The sequence below is a fragment of the Euprymna scolopes genome, chromosome 1, assembly GCF_053919585.1.
Source record: "Euprymna scolopes isolate OS-2025 chromosome 1, ASM5391958v1, whole genome shotgun sequence".
Lineage (NCBI taxonomy): Eukaryota > Metazoa > Mollusca > Cephalopoda > Sepiida > Sepiolidae > Euprymna > Euprymna scolopes.
In genome coordinates this window covers 102282506-102301753 of record NC_136482.1, presented here as the reverse complement: position 1 = coordinate 102301753, position 19248 = coordinate 102282506, and the positions used below count along the sequence as shown (strand labels likewise).

The following is a 19248-nucleotide window of genomic DNA, read 5'->3' as shown; positions in this document are numbered from 1 at the left end:
AACCTTATCAATGCATATTTTCAAAACAATACAGAGGGTAAGTGGTTATGTAATATTTCAATATTTCATGTCATATAATGATAATCACTTAACACTTATGTTGATGTTTCATTTTCAAAATATGTATTGATTAAATTGATATAAAAAAATACATTATACACACATTGTGCAACTGATGTATTCGTGTTGCCCTGATATACATGCTCAGACATTTAGTTACAATAATGTATGTGGGGAGGAGGAGTCTAGATTTTTATAATATAAGTATAAAATAAATGTCATTTGTTTTGGATTTCTTGGAAATGCGGTTTCACTTTTTTGATTTCTTCTAAAAGCAGTGCTACAGTTTGTTGTAATCTATAATATAAATCTCACCTGTCCGTTTAAATGTATGTATGTATTTATGGCTGCCTAAAACTTTTGACAAACACATTGGAATGTGATGAAACCGGTATTGTTTTAAACCTTGAACTTTCAGACAACAAATATCGAAAAATTGGCCAAAAACATTAATTCCTTCACTCAACGGGGCAGTTTTCTACAAGGAGGGGGGTGCTTTTTTCAGATTTTTTCCAAATTCATCCCCTCTTTTCGATTGACTAGCCTTAATTTTGACGTTTGTCAAGTCCGGTTTTGTGATCGACACATTTTTTTTTCACGTTCTTTTCCCCCTTCGCGGTACAGGTTTGAGCCTGCCTACCATTTTTTTTTTTTTTTTTTTTTTTTTTTTTTTTTGCTCAACACACACCTCCTCCAAACACCCGGGAAATGGCAGGCATTTAGGCTAGTTGGTAACTAATGTTTAGAATAAAAAACAAGAACATTTTACTCCATATGGATTGAAATATTTTTAATACATTAACTCCTCATGAAATGTTACCTATTTAACTTTAATTTAACTGGTATCATATTAATTTCTTTCGCAGACAATATATAAATAAATATTTTTATACATTTGTAAATATACATCATATATTGATGCTTCTACCAATTTTAGTTGCTATCCATTGTTTAAGACGAGGAACGTGTATCAAACTTTTTTAATCCCATCACACAATCTTGTTGCATGCAATTAAAAATATTTGATCCAGTTCCACTATACCATCTCTTTTGCATAGCATTATTAAATTAGTAACAAATTTTATGGAAAAATTCATTATTTTTTTTGTTTTTAAATCTTTAACATGTATTAACATGACCAACTCCCTCTACAAAACAAAATATGCAATAAAATTATATTAAAGCTTAAAGTGGCATCTAAAATTTTATAAAGTATTATGAAACAAAAAATACTTAGGATGGTTAAAATGATTATCAGTTCATAAAATGCAATTGGAAAACCTTCTATGCTCATTAAAAAAAGCAAATATTAACGTGATGTATGTACCTCATCCAAAAATGATTAATGCAATCTATATAGGATTTAATTATATACCTTTAAAAATCATAATTATTCTTCAATAAATTTAAATATAAGATAAGCAATTGGATAAGAATGCATTTATATGAAACTTAAAACAAAATCTTAAACACATAATAAAATGGAAATACTTAAGCTTGTGACTTGTTATCAGGTCCCGTTTCATGTGCCTATATAAGATACTGGTAATCACTAAGTTCAAAGGTAAATTTTATTAAACAGGAGATCAGAAATTACCATAATTGCTGACATAACCTTAGTTATTCCGAGTTTAGAACTAAAATCAAATGGAGTAAATTTACAGTTGCTGAAGGAGAAACTTGTTAATATAAGAATGCAGATATTTTCATAAAATTTTTTTTCGAATAATATGGGTAGAGACACATTTTTATATATGAGAGAGAGTAGACACCTAACGCTAACACAACTTTTATTGGGGGCTACTGTCTCGGAATTGTGTAAGATCAAAAGCAGTAATGTATTGGGCTCCCTTTGAAGTGATTGGTTATTTCTCTCTGGAGTCACTAAAGAAGAAAATTTTTTTTCAAATGTATATTTTTATATATATATATATATATATATTTTTTAATCTAGAAAAAAAGAAACAAGTGGAGAACTCAGATCCCTACCATTAATATAGAAATAAAACTTCTAGATTGCTAGAATCTTCTAACGATCATAGATTATATGAAATATAACTACTACTCTGTAAACATGCAAATTGCTGCAGGTTTAGTGTGGTGAATAAATGCTGGTGACACACAGCAAGCCTGCAATGGAAAAAATATTTAACTAAGAAAAAAAGAAACCACCTAAAATTTAGTTTCTCCACTTGGAAATATGCCTTTTAAAAGTGAGGTTCCATGCTGAGATTTCGAACCCCTTAAAATTCTACAAAAGTTACAACCACTTCCATTGATAAAATCCTTGATCAGGTTTTATGCCAAATAGTTGATAATTTTATAATTTGTGCAATTGAAAGATGGGACTGAAAGAAAAACGTCCCTTCCCATAATGCAGTCTACATCCTGCATTTCGGATTACGGTATCTCCAGGATTAGATTTTCCTCATTTATTTTTTTAGATGACAAGGATGTTCACATGGTTCTCTTGGTGAATTGGATAGCAGATTCCTCAGATTGGAGTTTTTTTGCTTAGCTGCAACAAATTTATTTTAGTTAATTGAACTTTGGCAAAAAATTCATTGAATTGTTTTTTCATCTGCTAGCTTGAATTTGACTGGCTAAGCGGCTCGGTATGTCCCAATTCTTTCTGTTAACACTTGTGAAAGTTTGGATTTATTGTGATAACAAAAAAGTATTATGATTTTTTTTCCTGTTGTCAATAAGATTTTTGGTTTATTATATTGTTTATATATCTAATTTTGTTTTGTTTGGAGAAGGCCTTGGAAAACGTTGAAAATAAACATTCTGTATTAACCCTGATACATCTGAAGAAGGTCGGAGACAGGCTTACAACATCACTTCTGTGGGGAAAGAAAAAAGGACACTACTTACTACGTTTTGAAATCTATCAAGGCTTCTGCCCAGATGTGGCAACAATACTTCATTTTAGGATGTATCTTGCTCTCATACAGGTAGAAGATTGCATTGGGAGTGAAATACTTTCTAGAGTGATAAAACGATGCAATCATTTTTCTGGTGACCTTTGCAACAAATTTGATGTAAATCTTCCATTTCAGGATAGGAGTGAAATTCAGACCCAAATACTTGTTTGAAACAAAAGCCATTTATATATACAGGGTGTCCGTAAAGTTACTATACAGTCTTGTTTTATTGTATTATATTTGTATTAATAGTTAATATTTATTTTTTTTACAGGTTTATTTAATCAAGTATAAGTGTATAGTAACTTTACGGACACCCTGTATATATATATATATATATATCTCAATTGGGGCCAAGTGGAATCAAAGTGTTAAGGCGAAAAGATAGTTCGAATACAGATGCATTAAAATTAACCAGCCACCTTTTCTTTCATTGTACCATGTGCTTATGGTTTGAGGAGAGAGAGAGAGATCTTAGTCGTTGTTGGCCTTTGATGTGTTGCTATAGATGGTAGTCATCTGCATATATGTCAACAAATGAACCCGGAATATGATTTGGGAAATCATTGATGGAGATAAGAAAGAGAATTGGGTCCTGGAAAGATCCTTGAGGTACGCCAGCATTGATACTTTGAGCCTTGAACTTCTGCCCAGTGATGACTACTTGTAATATCCTATTGAAGAGAAAAGATTCAATAATTGAGAAGACATTTTCTAGATGTTCCATAGCTTGAAATCTTGTGAAGTAGACTTTTATACCAAACCCTATCACATGCCTTTAATATGTCAAGAGCTATTGCTCTTGAAAACACCTGTCACTAGATTCACTGATCCTATTTGAAATTAGTCAGTATATCAGTTGTAGATATCACAGGACAGAAATCATATTGTTTGTCACTGAGTTATATTTGATGAGATGGTTGATAATTTCTCTAACACAGATTCAAGCAACTTACTCATGATACACAGAAGACTAATTGGTCTATAGATATGGAAGACTGACCTTTTAGTATTTTTAGTCGCGTACAAGTCACTGTCGGTCTGTCCGTAACACTTTTGTGCTTGGCCTTTTTGGTTAAGATCAAAGGTCTGTTGTTAATACATGCTGTTCTTAGCTTTTTAAGCTTTTCTTGGCCTTTTGGCCAAGATCAGTGTAGTATCTGTTCTTACTACATGCTGTACTTAAGTTTATAACTTTGTGATATAAAGTGGGGAATCACTTTTCTTTATTAATTTAATGTAAAATGATCACCCACTTTACAACCAGTCAGTCTCAAAGCCATTCAAGTCATTCTCCAGATCATTCAAGTTGTTTTTGAAGGATTCCAGTTATTTTTTAAGCATTCAATTCATTAAGTTCATCAGTCATTTGCTTTTTTATTTAAGTCATTTCAGACCATTTTTCGGTCATTTTAGTTTATCTTTAAGAATTTCATGTCAATCCTACATTCACGCATTCATTCACTACACGAAAGCGCGCGACTAATGGTTATCAGCCTTGTTAAATACTGGGCAAACTAATGAGGTTTTCCAAGTTATTGGGAAGCATTTATTTTTTATTGAACAACTTTGCAAGAATGGGTGCTAGTTACATGTGCAGTTTTTTTTGAGTACGATGACTGGAATATTGTTTGTACCAGTTGCTTTGCTGACATCAAGGTTTTTGAGTTTGGCAACAAGATGAACAGAAACGTGGATATTGCTCAGATTACTTTCAGTCTTGAGAGAAAATTTGGGAGGTAGGTGGCCCTGATTACATTGGGTGAAGTTTACTGCGAAGTTCTTGGCAAAGAGTTTGGCTTTGTCAGATGCTGACAAAATGATCTTAGGCACATTGATGATGCCTGGGATAGAGGACACACACCTGTTCAGTACCTTGTTTGTTATCCATCAAAACTCGTGGGAACCAGGCCTCTGTTCTTCTAAATTGGATTTGATGAACTGTGTTTTTCTTGTGTTTTCTATGATGCTTTTGCAGTGATTGCTGGTAGTTTTAAAGGTAACTTTATTTTCAAAACATAATTTACGTTTAAAATAATTGAAGTAGTGGTTTCTGTGTGCAATAGCGGCAGCATATTCAGGAGTGTACCAAGGCTGGTCGTTCGATTTCTGTTGGAATTTCTTGGAAAATATGTAGCTGTCTATGCCAATGGATAAGCAATCAGCTAAATCTGATGCTATGTGGGACGCATTCTTTTTAAATGTAGAGCGTAGGGGTAGTTCTGATATGGATGTTCGGAAACTGTCCCAGTCAGTCATCGAGTATTGGCACACTGTTTAATGGAGAGGGATATTTAGAGTTTTTGTTATAATTTCATCCTGAATTATTGTTTCTTTTGCTTTTATTTAATATTTACCCTAAACAAAGTAAATTACCACGGAGATGTAAGGGACTACTGTGAATTAGAGATCATGTTTACAGGGACACTACGTAGGGAGTTGAGCAGCAAGATGTCTGTTCACATTACACTTGAGTTTCTGCATATCACAGTCAAGGAAGCAGGATACAGGGAGGTAACTTAAAAGTCAAACAGTTTGAGAGAAGAAACTTTTAGAGTAAAAGGCTCTTTGGCATCAGGGCTCTCTAAAGTGAAGAGGTGGGGTTTTGCTGCTTGTCAGGTTAGTTGAGGGTTGGGGGTATTTATACTGAAGGAGCACCAGTGCTATAAGATCGTCTCAGCACATACCATTAAAGTCCTTGTAAAACAAACACAGAAATGCAACACAGCAGCGATTGGTCAGGGGTTGGAGCTTGATTGATAATGCAAAACTTATTAGATTGAACTCTTTTTGGACCCTGTTCAACAGAAAGTAGTAGTCAGTACACCTGCTCATATATAGCAAGGATATACCATGAATGGTCACTTTGTAGAGATATAAAATATAATCAGGTGCAAGTATTTTTCTAGCACAGGAGCTTGAGCAGCCCACCTTCTTTTACAGCAGCTTTGGCACTGTCTCGTATGTAATTATTCTAATTCATGTTACTTGTAAATGTTAAACTGGGGAGTTTGAATGTTGGACTCTCAGTACCATCAATAGTAATCAGTAGCTGGAAAAGTTCTTTATAATTGTTGAAAGAAAGGAGTTTTGTCTTAGTAGCATTAAATATTACCATCCATTTACATAATTGGAGATAATTTTCTAACGTTTCAGACATTGCTTGGATATGTGCACATTGGTTTTTTCCCCCCATGTGTCTGGTATAGAGCATGGTGTCATTAGCAAATATATTAATCTCAAACGCAATTTCATCAGGGAGGTCGTTTATGCATATCAGGAATGGTTAAGGTCCAAGGAGCACACCCACATTAACGTCATGTTTGGATGTACAGCTATCAAGGACAACCTGGATTTTCCTCTTGTCTAAGAAAGATCTGATTATATTAAGTATTTTCCCAGTAATACTGTACGATTTAATTTTCATACAACCTTCATGCCAAACCTTATCAAATGCTTTGAATATATGTGAGGTAATAATTGAATGGGTCAGTTTATTTTGTTGGTTTTTTTTTTTTTTTTCCCCACCAAAATTCTTGAATACTAGTACTGCAGAGACAATTTTTTCAGCTATGAAGAAAGCAAGATTCAGTAAGGCATTTGTTGTAGAGTTTGGAGAGAACGGGGTTAACTCAGGAAAACATTTCAGTATATCATTTCTTGACTGCGACTAGTTCACTCTTACAATGATTTCTACTTTCTATAAATTTTTTGCCTATTTGACTTATAGCAGCCAAGTTTTCTACTTTTTTACAATGGCACCTGCATGGATTGAAGTGAACTATAATTTTTGTGATGAGACATATGCTTCAATGCTTACTTTGACCGATTCAATTGCTTCATTTACTTTGTTCAGCAGAGAGAGAAAAGATATTTCGCCATGAAATATCTGATGGGCTCCCAATTAACCTTTTTAGAATATCTAATCATATTGAGCAACAATTCTTCAGCTTTGGGTTTAAAATTAAGGGTGACATCTAATATAACAAGGTGATCAGCGTTTATGAATAGACTATGGCCATTCGTCACAAGCCTCGGAAATTGTAGTTAATAGATCAAGAAGTGAGGCTTGCTGATCCTCACAATCTGGGAGAAGGATTGAGAAAGTGAAAGTCTGTGAAAAGGAATCTGATATAGAGAAACTTTTTTTTTTTTTTTTTTTTTTTTTTTTTTTTTTACAGTGATCACCACTTATCAAGGCCCGGAAGCCACTCAGGGATAAGGGTTATTGCAAGTACATTACGTTAGTGTGGAGATTTGATGAAGTGTTTAATTAGGGGGGCAGTTCATTAGGAACTTGTTAACATTAGACTTGAAGACATCAAATTTGTAGACCGGAGGGAAGCAGGCAGATGGAACAGAGTTCCACAGGCGTGCAGTTCTAAGAAAGAAGCTTTGTTCATGGAATCCACGTTTTGATTTAGGCACAGATATAGAGTAGAAACTACATCTGGTATATTTTTGCCGCACTGTGATTTCTAGTTTCTTTAAATTTTTATCTCTTTGTTTCTGACTTCTGACAGCTATATTGGCAGAATGCTTTCTGCTTTTTCATGATGGCAGTCATGAAGGTTGAAGTGAATCATTGTGGAGGGTGGGGCTTGCTATGAAATTTTTGTGAGAAAACATGCTTCAATTTTTCACGCTGGTTGTGTCAATTAAGAATGCACTAGATCAAGGGTTTCCAAAGTTTTCAAACAGGGGTGGGGGTATATTGCAGACTTTAGAGCTACGTAGACAAAAAAAATAAAAATAATGATTTGAAGATATTCTATATATTTTTGTTCATCAATTTTGCTTTTTAATGAAACTGGTTCTGCAAAACCTCTTTTTTTTTTTTAATCGTTTTGTTAGCAAAAGGGGGACCCCCCCCCAAAAAAAAAAAAAATCACTACACTATTTTTACATATTTACATTTAAAAAAAAAATTTTCCTGAATGCTTTTACATTTTCAATAAGAGCTCGTCAGACTGAATTAAAGACTTTATGGGCCCGGATTTGGTCTGCAGGCCTTAGTTTGGAGACCCTTGCTCTAAATTCATTATCTGATCAAGATGATTTTAAATCAATTGCATTTTACTCTTAAACAGTGTGTAATTAAATTGTCTTTCTTCTCACCCCAACTTTTCTTTGGTCAATCTTGTATAAAAATAGTTTTTAATATCAACCTCGATTTCCAAAGTTTATTAACTCAGGAAATTATATAATTCTATTAAAATGAACAGTAGATGATTTTTTTTTGTATTTACAGCACACACTCATTTGCAAATAGTTGCTTAGGAAATAAAATAAATGATTAAAGTTTTTAAAAAATCACTTTTAAATATGAAAAAAAAATATACAATTTTGTCCAAAATAAACTTGTAGCAATCTCTTTAGTTATGAGAATGAAAATAAAATAACAAAAGATAAAGAACAAGTATTATTATTTTCCTTTAGGTTTTCTAAAATTCAACACTCAATATAAAGCTATTGGCAGACAAGACTGCATAAACAATCCTGTTAAAAGTTTGTAATAAGTTGCCATTGTGATAAGGGGAGGAGGTAGCTGAATTTCAGTTGCTTCATCGACTCAAGTTGGAGAATTGTGCGCGTTTTTCAGAGGTTTTACTTTCGGGCTCTTGATCTTTATCGCCAGTTTCTTCACGCTCTTTGTTCCAACTCTCCAGACCCTTTGGCAATGATGTATCTTCTGTGAGAGAACCTACAGACAAATTAAATAAAAAACATTTAAATGTATAAAATAAATTATGTTACTATGATAATAGACATAGCGTTAAACAAAGTCAAAACACTGATCTATATAGTAATACGATAGCGTGTGTGTTATTTTGTGTCTTATGCTTACATCCTTCTTCTTCCGAGTGACTGTCGTTTGATTTTTTTTTTTTTTTTTGTAATAAATAATTTTACCAAGAATTTTTCATAAGTTTTGGGTTCGGTTCTAGCTGAAGAGACTCAAGTTATATATTTTTTTCTTTGTAAGTTTTGGTTTCGATTCAAGTTGATGCACCCAAGTCATATATATATATATATATTTTTTTTTTTGAAATCGCAACTTCATATTATAAGAATTGATAGAAAATTGACTCTATAATAATATATACAAAATCTGCATAAATTAAAATATATTTAAGCGTATTTTACGGCCAGGCTATGCTGAGCTTGCCTGCTAGCTTAGATAAATACTTTTACAATTTTAACAATAGAGCTACAATAATATTAGGACATCTCCATTTATGCTGAACATCCACAGATTGCCAACATCAGTATACTACATATGAAAGAGTCTGCTGCGGAATTTCCACAGGTCCCGCTAGTAAAAATGCATCTTATTAGAAACTTGCATGAAAAATCTAATTTATATAAAATATAATAAAATTTAGCCTTATATTTAATACTACCAGCATTTATTTTTATTAAGATAAATGAATCAGCAGATTATGTGTGTCTTAATTTTTTTCAACAGCAGCTTAAGTGGGACCCGTAGAGGGATAGTTATAGAGATGCAAATGAGCATATCTAAAAAGACAGTAAAAAGAAAAAAAAAAAAAAAAAAAAAAAAAAAAAAACTTTAAAATAATTACCCGTTCCAGCTACAAACTCTTCGTATGTGGTTTTCTCTGCAAATGGACGCGTTCCAAGTAGCGTTACCATATCATCTTTATCTACCTTTTCTTTTTCCAACAATAATTGCGCCACCTATGCATGAAAAAAAAGAGAATATATTAGTGCGAAAATAATGAATTTAATCAAGATGCCTACCAAAAATAAAAAGTAAATATTAAAATGTAAAATAATTATTACTTTTAAATAAAATTTTTTTTTATATTTATAAGAATTTAAGTGTAAATCAAATGTAGAGAATGAGCTCATTTTCAAACAAGAATCTAAAACGATATTGATACTATCTCTGCATTTTTTTTTTTATTAAAATGTTTTGTAAATAAAAAAAAGAACACACCTTACATTAAAAAATAAATATTTAATACTCCCTCTTTTCTTAAAAAAAAAAAAAAAAGACCTTGTGATGAAAAAGCAAACAACTTGATTTTATTTTTTTGTTTACAAATGTCACATATATTAAAAGTCAGCTGGTGTTGATCCAAAGGTGTCCCTTTTATTTTGCTATTTGTGATATCCTTGAAACCCAACTGTTCTAAAATTCATAATCTCTTATATTTTCTTTAAGTCAAAAAAAAAAAAAATGGTACTTGTGTTATATAGCGCCAAGACCCCTAGGTTGGGAACGGTCGTAATTAGTAAGTTCCCCGCTGCAACAAAAACCCAGTAGCCATCTCTTATTGATCGTCTAGTTGTTTAATTTTTTGGTTGTTATGGTAACGGCTAAGACGACAGAGTTATTTCCCCATTGACTGTGCATTTTTCATTTCTCAGCTTCTGTAGCTGTCATACCTGTCAAAATAAGAATTCCAGCGAACCAGAATTTGATATGCACACAAAGGTCAGACGTAACTCAGCATAACAAATCAAGACGTAAGACACACTGGCTTTTCATATAAAAATATATTTTGTTTTCAACTTATTTTCTTGTTTACACAGAGATTGTCAATAGTTCAAACTTTAACAGTGTGGCTTACTGTTCATTTCAGTGATGGAGAGGGCTGTGTGGAAACGTTATTCTCTCGACAGTCGCACGTTTCTATCGGAGTCTCTCTCCTCCTTCTTCTTCCTCTGCTTCTCCTCTTCTGGTTAGACTCCAAAATCACCTCTTATATTTACATGATTTTGGCTTGGTTTTTTCCCAATCCACGCGATCTGTAAATCAACTGTTCGATACCGCTGCGCGTGTCGGTTGGTCACGTTTTGACGTTTCGCTGCCTCTTGACCTCGAACCATTATGATCGACTATTGATTTTATCGATACACGTGAATTTATCTCACATTTTAAATTCTATACATTCCAGAGTTACAAGGAATGTCACGTTTCCTTGTTTTGTAAACAAAAAAAATCGTCGTCCGATTTCTCTGTTTACGACATAAGCACTTTCTCGTTCCGACTGGTGGACAATCGATTATTCGATGCCCACTCTTTTTAAATCTTTTATTAAAGAAGTTTTTTCTTTTCAGTTATGTATCGGATGGTTCCAGCCATCCATTACATAACACCCCTCCATTAACCATTTTTTTTTTTTTTTTTCAATCGTCTATCGGTCCATCGATATTTCCAATAATGTTTTTAAATGTCACAATTTTTCTGATGGATTCCATACAAACACAAAAAAAAAAAATAAAAAAAAATAATAATAATAACCAAAACATAATAAAAAAAAAAAAAATAAAATAGCAACACAAGAAAGCACAAAGTCTCCCTTCGGTATAAGTGCATCGTCCGCACTTAACAGCGAAATTTACGCTGCAACTTTACTCGTTTTACCGAATTGGTCGATTTGTCCAATATTTTCCACTACCTCGGCCCTTTAATTAATTGATTAATTAATTAAATGTGAGACTAACATTTTAATTACTTTTTTAAAATGTGGGCAGCATATTGTACAAAAATTTCGACCAGAACGCCAGGATCCTAAATGTTGGTGGCAACTCCGAACTCCCTATGATAAGGATTTTGCCTAACATCGACAGAGTAACTTTCTTACCCAGTCCAAACATTCTGTTCCGCGCTCTCGACCCGCAGCTTGATTATAATTTGAGTTCCCAACCCTCGTGCTAGCCCTAGCTACGGTTGGCTGGTCCCTATTATCATAATCAACACCGCACGACCTGGGCACTAAGTCTAATATATCGTCCTCCGATATCTCATTAATTCCCTTAGCCCGTTCAGCCGTCATGCTGCGTGTTATTATTTTCCGTTCCATCAACGGGACCCTGTTTTCCTGACTTGGGGATTTCCGTTGATGGCGATAGCTCTGTTGGGGATAATTTTCTTCCTCCCCACTAGAGGATTCCTTATCGGTACTACTATCCTCTACCGGTGCTGACAGGGTAGTTTTTCTACAGCCCTCTTGCTCGTTGGGGATATCCCATTCCTCCAGTTCTGTTTTTCGGAGGTGTTCCCCATAGGCTTTCGTTACTGCCCCTGTCAGTTGACTCCTAATCCTATACGAGACTGGCCCCGTCTTTTCTATGACTACATAATATGGAGACCATCTTACGTCTAGCTTTCCCTTTTTCCTATTATTTTTATAATAAACTAAATCACCAACTTGAAAATCGACTGCTTTCGTTTTCTCGTTGGCCCTATTTATCATTTTCTTCCTAGCTCTTTTTACATTGTTTCTGACTAATGTAAAGGTCCGATGCATGTCCTACAGAGCGATCTCATGATCCTCTTCCCCGTAGTAAATTCTACGCGGCCTTAGTATGTTGTCTAACGGCAAGACAACGTCTATTATAGAGCAAGTAATAGGGGGAGTACTTCGTTGTTTCGCTGACATGAAACCTTACAGCAGCCAGCATCTGGTTCAAGTACATGTCCCACGAACGGTCATTGTCCCCTATTTTCTTTGCTAGTACGTCATGCATCGTCCTATGGAATCTTTCTATTTTCCCGTTACTTTGCAGGTGGTAAAATGAGGTGGTCACGTGATCAACATTAAGCTCTTCTAACGCCCTTTTCATGATCCCATTGACATTCTCCGGTCCGTTATCCGTAAGTAACTGCAATGGTGGAAATCACTTCACACAAGGCATGAAGCCACTTGATGTAAGGAGCTAACAAGAACAAAAGATTATTGTAAAGACAGAAGATGCTTAGTCTTGAAAAGACCAAGACTATAGGTAAGAGGAAAATGATCAGCAAGAAGAGAATTCCACAAGCCTGCAGATTTTGGAAAGAAGTTACTGAAATAGATCAATCAAATTACAGATACGTTTCTGAACCTTATCAAGACCCCTCAAATATGACAACAGTACTCCATACATGATCTGATAAAAGATTTGCAGAACTAGAGAATAGTTTTGTTTTTGTTTTTTTTTTTACATAGGAGTCATCACTTATCAAGGCCCAAAGGCCACTCGAGGATAAGGTCAAGGACTATATAATAGTCAATGGGACAATATCATAGAAATCGTTAGTAGTGGAAATTTGGTAAATTTGATTACTTTAGGGGAATGACTCATCAAGAACTTGTTTACATTGGACTTGAAGATGACCATATTGTAATCAGTTGGAAAGCAGCCAAACGGAAGACAGTTCCACAAGTGTGCAGTTCTAAGAAAGAAGCTTTGTTCATAGAATCTGTTTAGGTTTAGGCACGAATAAAGAGTAGGGGAAATTATTGACAGTGTTTTCAGCTAGACAAGTGTTTCTCGTGAAAGTTTGGTGTGGGGGTACCATAGATTGGAGCTCAGACAAGCACTTGCCATGAAAATAGCGATAAAGCAGAGACAGGCTCGCAACATCTCTTCTGTGAGAAAGAGCACTTGCCATGGAAATAACAATAAAACAAAGACAGGCTCGCAACGCCCCTTCTGTGGGAGAGAGGTTGCAGGGAAGAGAAAAGGGCATCCCCTACTAGGCTACAAAGTCTATTTTAAATTATGTCAAGGCAAGATAAGGTCTTTCTAGCAGCTCCTACCCAGATGTGGCAACAACACTTCATCATTAGATGTACCTGGCTCTTATATCGGTAGAGAATTGCATCAGCTGGATTGATAAAAGGATCCAATCATTTTTCCAGCGACCGGATGTATGTACATGTTCCATTTCAGATCAGGAGTAAGGTCAAGCTCAAAAGCTTGTCAAAACATGGAGCCTCCCCAAGACAAGAGTCATTCATTTCAAGAGATGCTAGATGGGGACCAGAGATTTGATGATGTAAAGATAGAAGCTTGGTTTTAGATGCATTAAAAGTAACCAGCCACTTAAAGTAACCAGTTGTTGTGAAAAAGTGTTTGCAATAACAGAGAACAGACTTATAGAAAGGGCAATATTAAAAATAAATTATGTCTAAAATATGCAGACTAAAATAATGTAGACTAAAATAATGTAAAAATGAAGATTCTGTAAACACAAGTGTTGCTGACAAATGAAAAGTCAAAAAATACCTTTTCAACATCATCTTTGTATTTTAATAATAAGTCCATTGTTCTCTTGTATGCATCTTCAACAATCTTACGAACTTCCTCGTCAATGATCTGTGCAGTTTGTTCACTATAAGGCTTATCAAAAACCATGTCTCCTTGTTGAGGCATGTCAAATGACAGATAGCCAACACGCTTGTTCATACCAAAGTGGGCAACCTGAAATACCAAACATTAATCTTTCAGAAAATCTATACCATCATAATTCATATTTTAAATTAAAAAAAAAAAAAAAAAAAAAAAAAAAGGTACTTATGCATCTTTTGACCTGAATTTCTATGACGTTGGCTCAAGCTTGACTGGAAGCTGATGAGAATCACTGGAACAAGCCAAGTTAAATAAAAAACGCTGGGAAACATTAACAATATTTATTTGAAAGAAAAAAATTAACAAAAAAAAACAACAAAAACCTACCTTGAGTTTAATAATTATTTTTATTGATTATTTTTAACTTTCATAAATTGTTCCATTTCAAAATTCCAAATTTTTATTAGCTAATCAAATGCCTAGCCAAATGATTTAAAAAATAAAAAAGTTAAAATTCCATCAAACTTTCATCATCCAAAAAAAAAAAAAAAAATAAAAAAAATACTTAAATACTTTTTTTTGTAAAAAAAAAAAAAAAAAAAAAAAAAAGAAAAAAAGTTGACTAGTTTTTTTTTTCCTCATAGTGTTTTCTTTCAGCGGTTCTTGTTGAGCTCAAGCCAACATCACAGAAATCCGAATCAAAAGATGCATACCAAAAAATCAAATTAAATAAAAGGAAAAAAAAAAAAAAAGTTAAATTTTCATAAAAACACATTACAATGTATTAAGATTTATAAAACACGCATAGATTTGTCAGTGTGAGTGTCTCCTTTGTTCCTTTAAGGGTTATGGGGATCAGACAAAAGACAAAGCCAATCACAGTTCCTTGGGGGGGGGGGTCACATGAGCAAGCCTATATAAACAAATGCTGAGGCCTCCCATCTCTTTTGGAATTTTTGATATTATGACAGACGTATGTAAACTGCATTATGGAATGTCTCCACTACAAAGTTAGCATTGAAATCCTCATTATTGTCTTCAATAATATTTAAAGATCCCAGCCTCATGCAACAAAGATCAAGAGAACATCTTCAACCCTGGCCCATACACTATAACAGAATACTCATCTAATATAAGAAGTCAGTCTATTGTTTTTTGTCATCGATAGCTTTTTTTCCTACAAAATCAACATTTGATTCTAGTCCATCAGTTTTCTTGTGGAATGTTGCAGCATGTTAAGAAAAAAACAAAACAAAATAAATGTAATTAGATTTTAATTTCTTTCAGAAAATACTTTGTTTTGGAATTATTTTCAAGTAGCAACTATTTTAAAAGAAAGTATTCGTCCATGTAGAGTTACTTCACTTTAATTGGAACAAATTATATTAAAAAAAAAAAAAAAAAAAAAAAAGAAGAAAAAAGGCATATTTTAAAAACACAAATAAAACAAAAAACAATAAATTGCAAATAAATACACAACCGAGTTATGTTGTATAGGTACAACTAGTTACGTAATAATATTAACATTTTTCATAATATATAACTGACCTGAGCATATGCACTTTGGGTGACTTTCTTGAGATCATCCTGAGCTCCAGTTGTGATTTTACCAAAAAAAATTTCCTCTGATACTCGCCCACCTAAGGTCATGCACATCCGATCTAAAAGCTATGAATATAAAACAAAATATATCAAATAACCTTATATAAATAGTTTATTTGTCAGTCAATCAATTTTTTTTAAACATGATAAATACATTGCGGAATTTGTTTCAGTTTGAAATATCAGAGACCTTCACTATTATTAGAAATGGATAATATTTACTTAATAGTAAATAATAAATCCCTATTAAATAAAAAAAAGATGCGATGATCAAAAATCAAAACCGATTCGGTTTGAGGTTCTACCACCTGATCTATTTGGACTTTCTTATAAATAGAGCTTAAACTATTACCATAATAAGCATAGCTTTTGCATAACATCATAGATTTATGTGTTTCAAAGCATAAATATGAACATAAATGATAATAAAACAAATGAATAAATAGGTAAACATTATCAATAATGAATTATATTATAAAAATTAGAAAGTGAAATAACTATTTTTCTTTTCAAAATAAATTATTTATCTGTAAGAAGCATCAAGCTTTTGACTTTTAGAAAAGTCTTCATTAGATTCTGACATTTTTTTTTGCAAATCATCTTTCCTGTTGGAGATATGAAATCTCTTGTAGATAGTCTGTGGCGGTATTAGTCACAGTTGAGTTAAATGTGTTATGCCACATATGGCTGCATGGTATTAGTTAACAAGAAAAATATTGGCACTTTGAAGACATTGTAATACATAAATGATGTCTTTTAAAGTGTCAATATTTTTTTTTTTTTATTATCAACCCATACTATGCAGTCAAGTATAACTTTCCTTCAGACTTCTATCCATGAAGGATTTTATATCTTTGATGGGAAGATGATTAAAAAAAAAAAGGTTGAATTTTTAGTTCTGAAACCCAGCTTAACAAATATTCTACAAAACCTACATGATGGATAAATTGGGCAACTTTAGAAAATATAAATGATAATACCGAAATTCCATGGTACTTTCCACACACAAAGTATAATTTACTGTTAATGATATAATTTCTTTTGAATATAATATATAATTACTTTTTGTGTCAATACTATTACGGAAAAAACATTTTATCCGTAAAAATAATTACCATTGCCAATTAAATATTCTTTAAATAAATTTAAAAAAATATATTTCTTGTGCATTTACTTATTGAAAATTGTAGCAATTATTTTTTAAAACCATAAATATTCTCTGCATTTTTACTGAGAAAGTAATTGTTAGCTAAATATATTTCAAATCAATAAAATGAATGTCACTTTTGAAATAATTGTACTGCAGGACAACATAATTTAGGAACAATTCATTTTAAAATGAGTAAAATTGGAAGTTAGTGACATTACATCCTTTGCTTATTAAACTATCTCATTTTGTTTTTAATGTGTGAAAGGTAATAATATAAATATCAAGTGGCTTAGCATATTCTTTTTTTTTTGTATTATTAAGATATTCATAGCATACATGAAGATATGTTAAATTATCACAGGTACTGAATAGATAAAATTAACATACCTGTTCTTTGCTGTACAAATACTGTTCTCTGGGAAGGTATTGAGCATATCCAAGTCCTTTACCTCTGGGAATGATAGAAACCTATGAGAAAATAAATACTAAATTCAGATTTAATTTAGATTCACAGTCGATTTAGCTGTAAAGCAAATTCCACTTTTACAGAGATTTCTGGGGGGAAAAATATCTAAAATATTTAGAGGAATCATAAATTCTGGAAAACAAGCAATTCTTATGAAGTTTTTAAAATTTAAGAGGCATTTTTTTTATCGTTATGTATTTATGTGTCAGAAGACAGCATAAGCTCCATGAAACATTTTTTCACATTTGCTGAAGTTCAAAACAAATTGACGGGAGTTGTTAGCTGCTAAGACACTTTAAAATCCTCATTCTTCCTGAAATTCAGCAAAATTACACCTCCCCCTCCTCCCTCCAAGTGACACGCACAACTGTATATCATAACTAATACATTGTTACCTTTTCTGACATTTATACATTATCCTATGCACTATGCATGCATTTGAGACAAGTTGTAGTGCAACTGAGCATGGCACACAATGATTTCATTATTATAATTTTTTCATTGTTGATGTGATATCATTAATGACTGTATATGGAATCCTATCTGATCAAGAATTGTATATATTGTCACTAAGTGAGTGACATTTTCAAATGAAAAATAATATCAATATCAATATAGATACAATCATAGTGATTGTAAAAGTGGAATGTTTCTGTAAATTAGTTGTAAGGAGACAAAAGTGGTTGGTCGCGTTCAATGCTGCCAAGACAAAACTAGTTTCATTCAATAATTACAAGAAACCCTCTCTACCACCTATAGCAATGGCCAACGACTATCTGAGAGTACATCTTTCAAACTCCTTGGCCTAACGTTCACAGGAAACATGAGTTGGAACAATTACATTGAAGGCATTGCTAGGGCCGCTGCAAGAAAGGTGGGCTCTCTCTACCGTGCTAGACAACTACTAACACCCGAAAGTATCCTGTACCTCTATAAGGCCACCATTCACCCATGTATGGAGTATTGCTGCCACATCTGGGCTGGTGCATCTGCTACTAGTCTCTCGCTCCTTGACAAGGTTCAAAAGAGAGTCGCAAACCTGATAGGCCCTGAACTGGCATCTAAGCTTCAGCCTCTGTCCCATCGACGAAATGTTGCATCCCTCTGCCTTTTCTACAAGTATTTTAGTGGTGAATGCTCTGACGAACTGCAATCACTTGTGCCCTCACGACGTGAGCACCCTCGACAAACCCGGCAGGCTGCTAAATCCCACCCCCACACTGTAGAGATCTCTAGATGCAAAAGATCTTTTTACTTCAATAGTTTCTTCCCCAGAACCGCTAGACTCTGGAATTCCATTCCAGGTCCCTGCTTCCTCAACAGTACTGACATGCAGAAGTTCAAGTGTAACGTGAACTGACATCTTGCTGCCCAAATCCCTAGATAATACCCCAGTAGTTATTGCCCCTGATAGTAACCCCCTACACCAAAGTGGCAATTTGCCTTGTTTGGGGTGAAAATGTAATAAAAAAAAAAAAAAAAAAAAAAAAAAAAACATTCACAAGAACTCATCTAGCTACAATAACAGTAAATAATTTTCCTAGAATCAAACAGACCTTCCATGAACAGTTTATTTTCAGAAACTATCCATGTGTGAAACAATACTATGGGGTTGCTTCTCAGCTGGCTACAATACAGTCGTTTTCAAGTTCAATGTGAACAAATTCTTGTTAAGGTGTCTCTTAAATAAGAAAATTCTTCTCAGCTTAAGCAATCATTATGAATCCTCACTGTGTTATCTACAGTTTCCTTGACAGACTTATTAACCCTTATTCTAGACTTGAAACTGGATATAAGGGATTCGGACCTATGGAACAAATTCATTTTTGGTTTTTAGCTGGTAAAAATAGCTGCTAAGAGGTGAAAATTGAAAAATTGGAACTTGGCAGTCAACTTAAAGTGCTCCTTTATGCATGCGCAAATATACATTCATACATTTAAATTGGTTAATT

General features: G+C 33.4%; 1 protein-coding gene and 1 pseudogene across 1 annotated transcript in view; one reads left to right on the top strand and one right to left on the bottom strand.

Annotated features, from left to right (window-relative positions):
• Positions 1 to 4109: 4109 nt before the first annotated feature.
• On the top strand, positions 4110 to 4244 carry LOC145284466 (U2 spliceosomal RNA; annotated as a pseudogene).
• A 4152-nt stretch (positions 4245 to 8396) lies between these two features.
• Positions 8397 to 19248, bottom strand: part of LOC145260660 (mitochondrial inner membrane m-AAA protease component AFG3L2-like) — a 67579-nt gene continuing 56727 nt past the window's right edge. Inside the window, exons 15-19 of the mRNA XM_080119049.1 lie at positions 17218 to 17298; positions 15627 to 15746; positions 14016 to 14210; positions 9575 to 9689; positions 8397 to 8691 (exon numbers count right to left, since the gene is read on the bottom strand). Coding sequence (XP_079975175.1) covers positions 8552 to 8691; positions 9575 to 9689; positions 14016 to 14210; positions 15627 to 15746; positions 17218 to 17298 — 651 coding nt within the window. The 3' untranslated portion in view covers positions 8397 to 8551. The remainder of the gene's footprint in view (positions 8692 to 9574; positions 9690 to 14015; positions 14211 to 15626; positions 15747 to 17217; positions 17299 to 19248) is intronic.